The sequence below is a fragment of the Schistocerca cancellata genome, chromosome 7 (genome assembly GCF_023864275.1).
Source record: "Schistocerca cancellata isolate TAMUIC-IGC-003103 chromosome 7, iqSchCanc2.1, whole genome shotgun sequence".
In the NCBI taxonomy this organism is placed as follows: domain Eukaryota; kingdom Metazoa; phylum Arthropoda; class Insecta; order Orthoptera; family Acrididae; genus Schistocerca; species Schistocerca cancellata.
Genome location: NC_064632.1, coordinates 422,615,416 through 422,627,867, shown reverse-complemented (window position 1 = coordinate 422,627,867; position 12,452 = coordinate 422,615,416). Strand labels below are relative to the sequence as shown.

Genomic DNA, 12,452 nt, shown 5'->3' with positions numbered 1-12,452 from the left:
GCCAGAGATTGGGATTTTTAGGATATTTTAATATTGTGGGATTGGCAACTGGATAGTGTGAGAATACAATTTGATGGATTTCTGTATAAGTAATTCTGTTCTATATTGCTTTTAGTCGCTGTGTTTTGATGTCATTTACTTGTATTGATCTCAATGAACATCATGTACATGAACAGAACTGAAACCCTCTCCCAGAATAAAAATTATCTGTGCTCCTACTCAAAGCAGATAGGTGGTATCGGACCTTGCTCTATTCCCATCCCACTCCTTGTGGCAAATGACTAATGCTACATAAACAGCCAAGAGATATAATTTATAGAACATACACTCTTAAGAAATGCAAAGCAGAAAATTGCTTTTCAATACCATATGTTATAAAAGTCTCAGAAAGGTACTGTAACAGCGTAGAGCACATGCTACAGCTGCTGTCCCAAATCAGTAACACTGCAGCAACTATCCTTCCAGAACAACTGCTGGGCCAAGCATATCCTTATGTGGATTTAGTAACAATACTGAAACAGAAACTATGTTTTCATATGATATTGTTTAGAACAGGGAGCCTGATTACGTTTTCATATGGCATTGTTTTAAACAGAAAGCCTGGTTATGTACAAGGAAGCTGTTTGCCACTCACATCCTATGTTCCTGTTGTCTTTTACATCCCAAATCGTGACTAACCTATTATTGTCCGCAAGTCCACTTGCATCCTGTTATTTATTTCAGTTGCAAGAATGACTTCTTTTCCTCTTACTTCCTCATTCCCTTACTGACAATTCCTTATTTTGAATGTAATACTATTTATTTCTTACATTCTGTAACCTTTCCACAGATCCTTCCTTTCAGGTAAGTCTCCAACACATTCTTGCAGTTTCTCTCATTTTATCTTCTCTCTTATATCTGGATGATCACCTCTTCACTCTCTTGTGACTACAAATAGTATCTTGCATTTTTCATCCTTCCTTACTGTCTGACCTCTCTCAGATTCTGGTGCATATTGATTAATCTAGAAGTTTAGGGGTAATTTGGAACTCGTGTACTCTATTAAGGGTTCGCATTTTTAAATATCAAAGACTGTGGAAACTTGGTAACATTATTTGTTGCAGTAAATCTTTAACCTCTGTTGTTCTTATGGCTCTCTGCAGGACATTCTCTGGCAGTGGTGATGATGATGGATTCCAGTATCAAATGCTGTCAATAGTAGGAATTTGGCAAATAAATAAATGCATGCAACCAACTAACTGAATACAACTTTATGCTTGAGAATGTAATATCACAAAGTAAGAAAACAATATATATCAGCAATGCTAAAATACAATGGTCAATAAATGGTGAAATGCAATGAAATGAAATGAAGACTGCACTTAATTCTCTTTCCAACCAGTCAAGTAACACTGATTACAATTTCCTACACCACTAAATTCCATCTTTTAATTATACTATTTACAATTTTTAGGACTCTAAAATAATGGTGAAATGGTCACCAAAAGATGTGTGTCAATAATTATGTATATCACAAAGTGACAATAATGTTCCATTTCAAAAGTGCACTGCCAAACGAAAATGTCTCTAGTCCACTTATTAACAAGGCTCCTTTGAAAACTAATGCTTCTTCAATGTCTTTGAAATAGATGTCCTGAAAATAAACAGATTTATGAGAATGTGAATGTAGGAAGCCAATATTTATTGCATCATTAAAAAAGTATCAGTAAACTTACGCCTGTTTGCTTCCACTGAGGACAACAAATGCTGACTGAGTTTCTTTCTGCTTCTGTTGAAGTAAACTCAGTGTTCCTAATGGTGTGTCTGTTGAGCTCATTTGTTTCATCAACTGTAAAATAGAACACATAGTATAAATTAAAGCAATTAGGAGAAAACCTTAACACTAGTATTTACTTTTTTCTATTTGTGTGGGAAAGGTTCAATCTGCAGCTTTCCACAAAAAAATCTCCACTTACTATTTGTCTTCAACTAGAAAGAGAATTCTCAACTTAGGCTAAAAATAATTTTTAAAGTTATAAAATACTATTCATAAACTGTGGTTCATTGAATTAATATTATGAAGTCATTTACAGGGAGGAGAGAAGCTTAGTTAGGAGTTTAATATCCTGATGGGGATTTGAAGATTGCTTCCCTCAAAAGAGTAGGGTTGGAACTTATATAGTTGCAACTATTTATTCACAACTGATACAAAAGAGTTACATGTTTGTACCTGTTACAGTCCTTCAAAGTAGTCACCAGCATCGTGTAGAACCCATTACCAGCGATGTGGAAGGCATAATATACCATTAGCAGAGTCTGCTCTTTTGATGGTGCGAATGGAGTGGCTATAGTTATGGTGATTCTCATATACAATTGTGATGGTGTTATCCTAACGCATTACGTTCCTCCACGGCACACCATCAATGCACAGTATTATTGTTTGTTTTTGAAGCATCACCTACGACCAGCTTTGCGAAAGAAGTGGCGACACTTTCAGTGTAATCCACTCATCATTTTGCACGACAACGTGCGGGCGCATACAGCGCAAGCTGTGGCTGCTCTGTTCGGTCGATGGGACTGGAAAGTACTGTACTGGAAAGTACCATCCACCACACTCTCTGGACTTAAGTCCTTGTGACTTTGATTTGATTCGATTTTGGAGATGAAAGAACCACTTCATGGCATTCGCTTCAGAACGGTTCCAGAGATTCGACAGGCAGTAGACCGCTCCATTTACACTATCAACAGAACAGGCTCTGCTAACTATATACTACGCCTTCCACATCATTGGCAATGGGTTCTACACAATACTGGTGACTACTTTGAAGGGCAGTAACAGGTGCAAACATGTAACACTTTTGTATCGGTTGTGAATAAATAGTTGCCACTACTTAAGTTTCAACCCTCGAATTAATGAATGTTAGGAGTTTCTGTATCTCTCTGAAGATATTAGGGGCTAAGAAAAGGTTTACACTGGACAAAAATGGGAAGGAAACGGCAGTAAAATTGTCAAGGAACTTTCACAGAATTTGTCTAATTCCAACTGCAAGTCAAGTCTCTCAATCTTTGTGTCATCTTGCTTGGTACGCCAGTTACAGATAAGATCAATTTTGAAATATCTATTTTACAGTGAAAGATGCTTTTACAAAGAAATAAATAACTAATTAGAAAGATACAAAATCGTGTCAATCATTTATAGTCGTTTCAAAGCATTAGGTACCATCTCTCCATGCAATAACAATCCTGTACATTAAATTCAACAATGTAGGAAGAGACAGAGTGCTACCTAACGTAAAGATAATGTGTTAAGTTGCAGACAGGCACAATTAAGAGACACTTACACATACGCTTTCAGCCGCTGCCTTTCTAGGAAAAAGAGCAATACACACCATTCATTCACACAAGCAAGCATATCTCGTGCACATATGGTTGCCAACTCCAGTGGCTTGGGGCATACGGTGGAATGGTTTTGCATATGCAGTTGCATTACTAATAAGAGTGACACTTTTTCATGAAAGAAAAACAGGATAAGAACAGTCCTTCAAGAAAGAAGGAGAATAACAATCAATTTCAGATTTGATGTATATTAATCTTGCTCTTTAAATACAGTCAGAGAAAGTGTTGGTAAAATGTAAATAATTTAGGAACACAGGTTAACAACTCAACAAACAGCAGAGGGATTGAGTTGTTGATGGGCACACAAACAAGACTGACTGTTCTGGCATAACATGTCAATGTTATGGGATAATATGTACCACTTCTAACTACTCAGGCCGACAGAAGATGTTCATGGAAACTGAGAAAGTTGTTAAGGTTTTTGCTAAGCGTGGAACATCCCACTGTATACGTTCTGGTTTGCCATAAGTGCATATGGTGTGTAAAAGGTGTCAGCTCAGAACATTGACACATCAACAAGATGTGATGGTGAGTGTACACACCCACTTTTTTTTGCTGGGGAGGTCGCTTATGCTCTGGCCTCATGGCTTGGTGGTGCCTTGGAAGTTATGAAACAAATGACCTAGGCAATAATGTCAGTGCCACAACATCTGAAGAATATAAGTAATCTGCCATTTTGTAATGTCAAATTAGTACATAAATAAAAGTTACAACATGCTGAACTGCCAGTTAAGAGAGATCTGTTTAATCCTCAATTGTATACGAAGTTGTACAGCGGAAACAGTATGCTTAAAATACAGAAGAGTTACCACATAAGTGACAACATCTTTTTAGTAGTTTGGATAGCTCATAGCTCTCAGCACCTGCCCAATGCAAAAGGTAAGAAACTCTTACGACAAGGTTTAGTGGTACAGCATAGCAGGTCTACTATCTGAATAACTTCAGGAATGGCAACTGCAAGATATTTGTAAGGTAAAAATTGGTGCACTTCACACCCATGTGACAGACAGTGCATGGAGTGGAAAATGTCATTCCCAAACCCCACTTCACTGTCTACGACTCAACACCTCTACTATTTGATGAGTGAAGATAAATATCACATATTCCTGCATCAAAAGAGTCAGCTATTTGTTCTAGCTGCATGCTCTTACATCCATGAATGGTATTCAAGAAAACTAGCCGGATTGACATTTAGTCGTGAAACTGGTACTTAATGTTTCACCTAAAAATATAGAAGAATTTTATATAGTTTCAATAAAAAAAAATAGTAGTTGTGAAATCACCAGGTGCAATGTTTACATTTCACACACACTGGATTGACGGATGAACTAAACTCATTTGGCTGTGTTTTAACTTTAAATTCTAAAGATGTGCATGTCATTTTCTTCACTCTAAAGGTATATGATTGTTTTTGTGTGTTTTGAGTTCATAGGTTGTGAGAGCAGTTTTCTGGCTAAAGGTAGTTGCATTTCTCATAACTATGGGATGGCAGAGTGGACTGCCCCAACACACCACCCACACACGTCAAGACTTGAGAATTGTGCCTAAGATACATGAACCACAATCATGCTTGAAGTGTTGAAGGTTGTTTCACTCTGCATCAACAGCTGTGCTGTATTACTCTATGAACCTTCCTGTGTTCTGACATCTGCAAGAACACAGTGGAGTCATGCAGTCACTGAACTGTGGAAGAAGAATGCTTTGGATTCGAAACAATTATTAATAACAGGGCAGGTTTTCTCAGGACTACTACATAAAAAACTAATGAAACAGAAATATGAGCCATATGTATTGTAAACACAAGATCATTTCACATGTCACTGTAAATTCAGGTCTGATTTGTTGAAGTAGTGAAGTTTGACTTTTACTAGACTATGATTTTCCCAATACAGCTGTTGTGCCATTATGCAACCTTGTAACAGATTAAAATGGTGGGGAAATTTTTGCTCCCTAGTTTTATAATAGCAGTTGTGCATGCCAATGTTGTTCATAAACTTTAAAAGGTTTAAAATTTTGCATACTTCTCAGAAAGGACGATTGGCTTTATTAAACACACTCATCCAGCATTTCAAGTGCAGGCATATATAGAAAATATTATTTCCATAAGAAATTGTCACCACCAGAAGAGAAGTAAAATCACACCAGAAGATACAGTGCCTGTTAGAAAAGTTGCAGGAACTACAGAGACGACTGAGAAAAGACGCTACTGTGTACCATGCAACTAAGTCATTGTGTTACCGAATCCTTCAAAAAATTTCACACCAACGTGATTTTTCACAGTAGCACAGATTATTTATAAACAGGGTATTGAGTAGTGACATTTCCTTCAAATAATGATACCACTGCACATTCTGAAATGTGCATAAAAATGTATATAAATACAATAGTTGAAAAACAGTATCTTTACTATTATAATGCTGTGAGCTGTGATGTTCGCACTGTGGAATACAGGTTAGCACCACTGTCTGGCATGTGTGGGTCACCAGTTCAAACCCAACTACCAGCAATTAGTTATTATTTAGTATTTATCATTTCTTATAGATTCTCAAAATTTCTTATGTTTGTATATTCTACAATATCTTATGTTTGTATAGTAGCTTTCTCTGTGCAATTCAGTTCTGTTTCATTACAGCTGTACATCACTTCTAACAACAAGCATGCTTTCAGTGTTAAGTGTTGTACTTCATGATGACCCTGCTCTTGATTTAGATTTTACTCTGGGTTATGATGTCACATCATTTGGTGGAGATGCCAGGTACTTCAAAACACCTACATCACCGTGGCTCCAATTAGACAATGTAAAAACTGTAGAGTACATGGAAAGGAACGAGGATTCAAACATCATTCCCACGATTCATATACAGGGCGTTTCAAAAAGAAAGAGCAGATTTCAAACATTTATTTCTCAAAAACTACAAATGATAGAAACACAATTCAAACGTTTCTTGTCAGAGAAAGGTTCAAAGTTTTTCAATGGTCCGCGCAGAAGTTCCATGCAAATCCGCAGTGGCGCTGGCGTTTGTTTGTAGGAAAATGGCGACGACACCACAGGAACGATCATTTTGTGTGCTGCAATTTGCAAAGTTAGAGTCCATTGTTGGTGTGCAACGTGCATTCCGCCGTCAATTCAACAAACAGCCGCCTCGTCATAAGCAAATTTATGAGTGGCATCACAGATTCGTAGAAGATGGTTGCATCTGCAAGCGAAAAAGCACGGGTCGTCCACGCACATCGGATGAAAATGTCGAGCGTGTCCGTGCAGCTTACGAAAGGAGCCCTAGAAAATCCACGACACGGGCAAGTCACGAACTAAACATGTCTAAAACAACGGTATGGCGCGTTCTGAGTAACCGTCTGCACATGAAGCCGTACAAACTGCAGTTATTGCAAGCATTGCGTCCTGACGACCACAACAAAAGGTTCGAATTTTCAACTGCAATTCTACAGGACATGGAAGAGGACAATTTTGCCGAACGATTAATTTTTTCAGATGAATCAACGTTTCACATTTCTGGTAAAGTTAATCGGCATAACGTACGAATTTGGGCGAGTGAAACTCCGAGGGACGTTATTCAACATGAAAGAGACTCACCAAAGGTTAACGTCTTTTGTGCAATTTCGGTAAACAAAGTTTATGGACCTTTCTTTTTCATGGAGAAAACTATCACAGGAACCATTTACCTGGACATGTTAGAAAACTGGCTATTTCCTCAACTTCAGGAAGATTCAAATCACTTCATCTTCATGCAAGATGGCGCCCCACCACACTTCTCTGAACCTGTACGACGGTACCTAAATAACACCATTCCAGGACGGTGGATTGGAAGAGCAGGAGCACAAGATCAATGTCATCGTCTGTGGCCTCCCAGGTCACCAGACCTTACTCCCTGCGATTTTTATTTGTGGGGGTACATAAAGGACTGTGTTTATGTCCCACCTATGCCCGCTACTCTTCAAGAGGTACGACATTGAATTGTTGCGGCCGTGAATTCGGTAACTAAAGACCAGTTGCGTCGTGTGTGGCAAGAAATGAGATACCGGTTTGATATTTGTCGTGTAACAAATGGTGCTCATATTGAGGTACAGTTTTGATATTTGTTGTGTAACATTTGGTACTCATATTGAGTGAAGGACCGTTGGAATTGTGTTTCTATCATTTGTAGTTTTTGAGAAATAAATGTTTGAAATCTGCTCTTTCTTTTTGAAACGCCCTGTATTTGGGAGACAAATGGAATCTAAATCATCAGGAAGTCAAATTGCACAACAGGTACTCATGAGTGTTTCCAGAGATGCTGCTCAGGGCTCGATGAAACAGTTGGAAAGGATTCGACCCAGTCACCAAATACAGAAGGTGGGATGACATGATATGTTTGCAAATGTGTACTTTTTACATGGACAGCACAGCCCAACAGTGGTTCAATGGGGAAATGACACAGTTCTACATACAAAATGTTTGGACCCTATGCCAGAATGTGGATATGAATATGACAGAAGCTGACAAAATCTCACACTTAATGAAATAAGTTGCAGAAAACATACACCAAGCTCTCCTCGTATGGAATGTCACAACTGAGGAATTCATCAAGCCGTGCCAGCACATTCAGGAAATGCAACAGAAAAGAGAGGAAAGTGGTATGAACCGACTTGCAAATGTAGTTCCAGTTGTGGAAGACCACTATGACCTCACTTCTCTCATACACCAGATTGTAAGAGAAGAGATGCAACATTTTATGACAGCCAGAACAGTATGTGTTCACAAGAGATATCAGTCATGAATGTTGACATAATACATCATCAGTAATAGGTAATACTGAAGAAGTGCATATCGCTCTTTAGTGCCAACATCTCTCACCAGTTGAATACGTCATGACAAATGAATTCTGCCATCTCATCAAATGATGACTATGACAACCCGGAACCCGACCAAAGATTGTACAACCAATCCCTCCATCAAGTACAGTGCCCTGCAGAAGGAAAGAACTTTGTAGGACAGGGAAAACATGCCTTTATGTTTACACTGTGGATGTCCAGGCCATGTTGTGCACAGATAAAAGAGAAGTTAACTATTAGATGGCCAGATATCATCACAACAGTTCTATTCACCCCACTCACTGCAGGTGATTACTGTCAACCTGTGGGATGTAGCCTGTCATTGTATCCTGGATGAGGTCACTCTCCAATATGCCATAGCCTTTCCCTGTTGCTGTACAGAGGTACCAGCTGCACACCTAGTCACCAAATTCAGAAAAACTAAGCGAGGTGACCATCTATGGAGCTGAGGCCACCACAGAGGAAAATTCTCCATGGACACCAATCACCAAGATGTCTGAAAACCTCAATTATGTCGTCTTGAGTAGCCAACCTATCTAGGTGATAGCTGACTCATAGGCTTTCTTTTCTGTAATGTCAAAAGATTATCATTGCTAGTGAAACGAGACTATCTTTTGTAGTACATAATAGTGTGTGCTAACAGTTACAAATGGGAAAAATGCTCAGCAACAGGAACATTTATTGCAAGGATAATTACCAATGACAGAACACAGCCCTTAAAACTGTTGTTTTACCGGAAAATTAATCAATGTTATTTTAGGATGAGACATCTTGCACGCATCACAAGCAGTAACAGACTGTGGAGGATCAAGTATTCAGACTGACAAAGTTATTTCACCAAGCACACATAATAATGTTTGGTCTGCTGTTGAAAGACACTAGCATCCCACCATCATCAACAAGAGGACTTCCAGTTGTTGATCTAGATGCTTAGTTAAATTGTGAAGCTTTTGTCGAATGCAAAAAGCTGCTTAAGCTCACAAAAGGGATCTACATGCTAGCATCATAGGTGGCCATGGAGAACTGTAGATCACTAACAGTCACAACTCAGCCATAAAGGAATATGAGTAGAGTCAGCCAAACCACTCCAAGGACACCTTAATAGCATCAACAAAGAATTGTGCTCCGATACCAGTACAGACAATGCAGGAGAGGAAGTTACTACTTAACTGCCAATAGGATCTGGCCTGACCGGGGAACATTAGCGCGTGTTAGCTTTCTGTGCCAATTTTCAGATGATTTTAAATCCAAAGTGCAGAAAAGACAGACCAAATGGCCCACAGGAAAACACCGTATCGACACTGGAGATCATCCGACAATTGCCGAACACTCACATGGGGTGTTGTCTGCTGAATGACGAATAATTCCAGAGGAAGTGAACAAGATACTGCAAGATGGCATCACTGAACCTTAGAGGAATCATTGGTGCTCTCCTGTGGTCCTTGTAAAGATAAAGGATGGCACATGGTTTTCTGCATCAACCAACGACTGAACAAATTCACAAAAAAGATGTTTTCCCATTGTTGTGCATTGATGACTTTCTAGACTGCTTGAGAGGACCAAAGTGTTTCTCAACTACAGACATGGAGAGAGATTACTGGCAAATTTAAGTCCACGAGGCTGACCGTGAAAAGACGGCCTTCATAACTCCTGATGGCCCCTGGATTCAAAGTTATGCCATTTGGAGTGCGTAATGTTCCAGCCGTCTTCAAGTGTATGATGGACAACCTGCTCTGATATTTTAAATGGACAAAATGTATTTCTGATCTGGACAACACTGTCATTTTCTCTAGCACATTTTAAGAAGATCTATTACTCGAATCTAAGCCGCACTTGAAAAATGAGACTCGAAATAAAGGAAAAAAAAATTTCCCGAATCTAAGCCGCACCTGAAATTTGAGACTCGAAATTCAAGGGGAGAGAAAAGTTTTAGGCCGCACCTCCAAATCGAAACAAAGTTGGTCCATTGTAATATGAGACACAATTTAGGTCGAATGAATGACGATACAGCCACAGTAGTTTGGTTCGAGTCGTAAGCTTAGCAGCTACGCTTTACCACGTAGCCATTGCTATGCGTCAGGCGCTCCGTCCGTATTTATACGGGTACCCTTCTGGTCGAATCGATTGCTTATTTTGCTTTGATCTGATAAGTGCCGTTTTCTTTGTTATAGGTGTTTGCGTCACTCTTAAGCTGAAAATGCATTACTGCACTGTGTCATGCATTGTTTGTCGCATTCTGATAGTGCGTGTTTAAGGCCTGTCACGGCTCGCGGCATGGCTTGTTTTTGTGCGCGCTACCGCCGCGTACAATTAAAAAAAAAAAGGAAAAGAGAGAGAGAGAGAGAGAGAGAGAGAGAGAGAGAGAGAGAGAGAAGAAGAAGAAGAAGGAGGAGGAGGAGGAGGAGGGAAGAAGAAGAAGAAGAAAGAGAGAGAGAGAGAGAGAGAGAGAGAGAGAGAGAGAGAGAGAGAGAGAGGAATCGTCTCATTTGCGAAACAATGGCAACAGACGTTACTTACACTGCTGCTGTCTTTGATAATGATCAACAAGAATCAAATAATAGACTGCGTATGATAGAACATGTTCTGAACGGGAGTTAGGCGAAAATTTTTCTCCGTTTGAAAATCTTTGTGACCGCTTCTTTATTACATCAAATTCTGCACAGAAATTAGAGTCATCTTAGATTTAAAAATCTAGTCACTTGCGGTGCTTCATTTCTGACTGTATCACTACTAGGCATAAGAATAATACGAATATAAACATGACACGATACGTATATTCTTCCGCATTTGCTGTTGTCTCACTCTAGTTTCGTAGTTTATTAGGCAGACAGGATTTAAATGAGATAGCAGCAAACACGAAAGAATACATGGCAAAATGTTTATATTCGTATTATTCTTATGGTGAAGAGAATACTGTATGTGATTCAAATTTCATCAGGTTCCTATTAGCAACCATCTCTCTTCTCACAGATAGGAAAAAATTCAGAACATAGAGTTGGCCATATTGACAAACATCCCAGTCTTGCCAGTCAGATTTTCGTAGTACACTGAAATTGTGCTACATTCGAAGATGAACAATACGGAATTTGTATTTACGTCATTGGATAATGTATGAAAATGCAGTGGTCGAAACTCGCGGCGGAGAAAAAAGCTCGTCTTCCACTTTTTTTAAAAAATATTATTTACTGACGCAGAGGTTTTGGCGCCAGTATTTATCTTTGTGCGTACAAAGCATGCCTGCGCATATTCGACGGCAGAAGTTAGTTGTGGCGGCACGTACCAACATTTTTCATAACTTCCGCTTGCTTTGCACTCGATTCTAAGCCGCAGGCTGTTTTTTGGATTACGAAAACCGGAAAAAAAGTGCGGCTTAGATTCAAGTAAATACGGTAAGCCACCTGACAACTGTGCTGAAGTTTGTTCACACTGTAGGCCTCTGAATCTAAATGAGTGCCTCTTTGTTGCCCAAGAAATAAAAATCCTGGGACAGCTAGTAAATGGAGATGGAGTCTGTCCCTACACAGGGAAAATTCAATTCATAAAGGACTTCTGTATGAACGCACATCCCTTGCAAGAACTATTGCAGGTAAATGACAAGTTTTCCTGGAACAAGATGCAATAAAGATCTTTACTTGTACTTACAAGGAAACCTCCCATCGCACGCCCCCCCCCCCCCCCCCTTTGTAAAACTGAGCACAGATGAATCGAGAAAACAGGAAGAAGTTGTGTGGAACTATGAAAAAAATAAGCAAAATATACAAACAGAGTAGTCCATGCACAACATAGGCAACATCAAGGAGAATCTGCTCTCAGCAGTGCCGTGGTCCCTTGGTTAGCGTGAGCAGCTGCGGATTGAGAGGTCCTTGTTTCAAGTCTTCCCTAGAGTGAAAAATTTAATTTTTTATTTTCAGACAATTATTACCTGTACGTCCGATGCGAGGTAACTGCGCCATAGTATGGGGACGCTACACCTAAAAAAACATCAAAACACACGACGTCAGTCGACTACAGTGCACGGAAGAGAGAGTATTCCTGCTAACGAGGCTCCCTGGCTGGCAGTTGACTGTTCGCTACTTTGGACGAGAGTGCATTAAATACGTGAGATGTATTCCCTGGGCAATATGAATCCAGCAAATATAGCTCGCGACTTCAATAACAAGGTCAATGAATATTTTCCGAACCCATACTACGGCGCAGTTACCTCGTATCAGACAGACGGACGGACAGATAATAATTGTCTGAAAATA

General features: G+C 39.4%; 1 protein-coding gene across 2 annotated transcripts in view; it reads right to left on the bottom strand.

The window, feature by feature from the left end:
• Nucleotides 1–1,245: 1,245 nt before the first annotated feature.
• The window catches only part of LOC126092619 (U4/U6.U5 tri-snRNP-associated protein 1), a 69,632-nt gene continuing 58,425 nt past the window's right edge, over nucleotides 1,246–12,452 (bottom strand). The window contains exons 15-16 of one of the 2 annotated variants that reach the window (XM_049908335.1): nucleotides 1,716–1,828; nucleotides 1,246–1,633 (exon numbers count right to left, since the gene is read on the bottom strand). In XM_049908335.1, the coding sequence (XP_049764292.1) occupies nucleotides 1,600–1,633; nucleotides 1,716–1,828 (147 nt within the window). In that variant the 3' untranslated portion in view covers nucleotides 1,246–1,599. The remainder of the gene's footprint in view (nucleotides 1,634–1,715; nucleotides 1,829–12,452) is intronic. The other variant, XM_049908336.1, reaches the window with a different exon arrangement.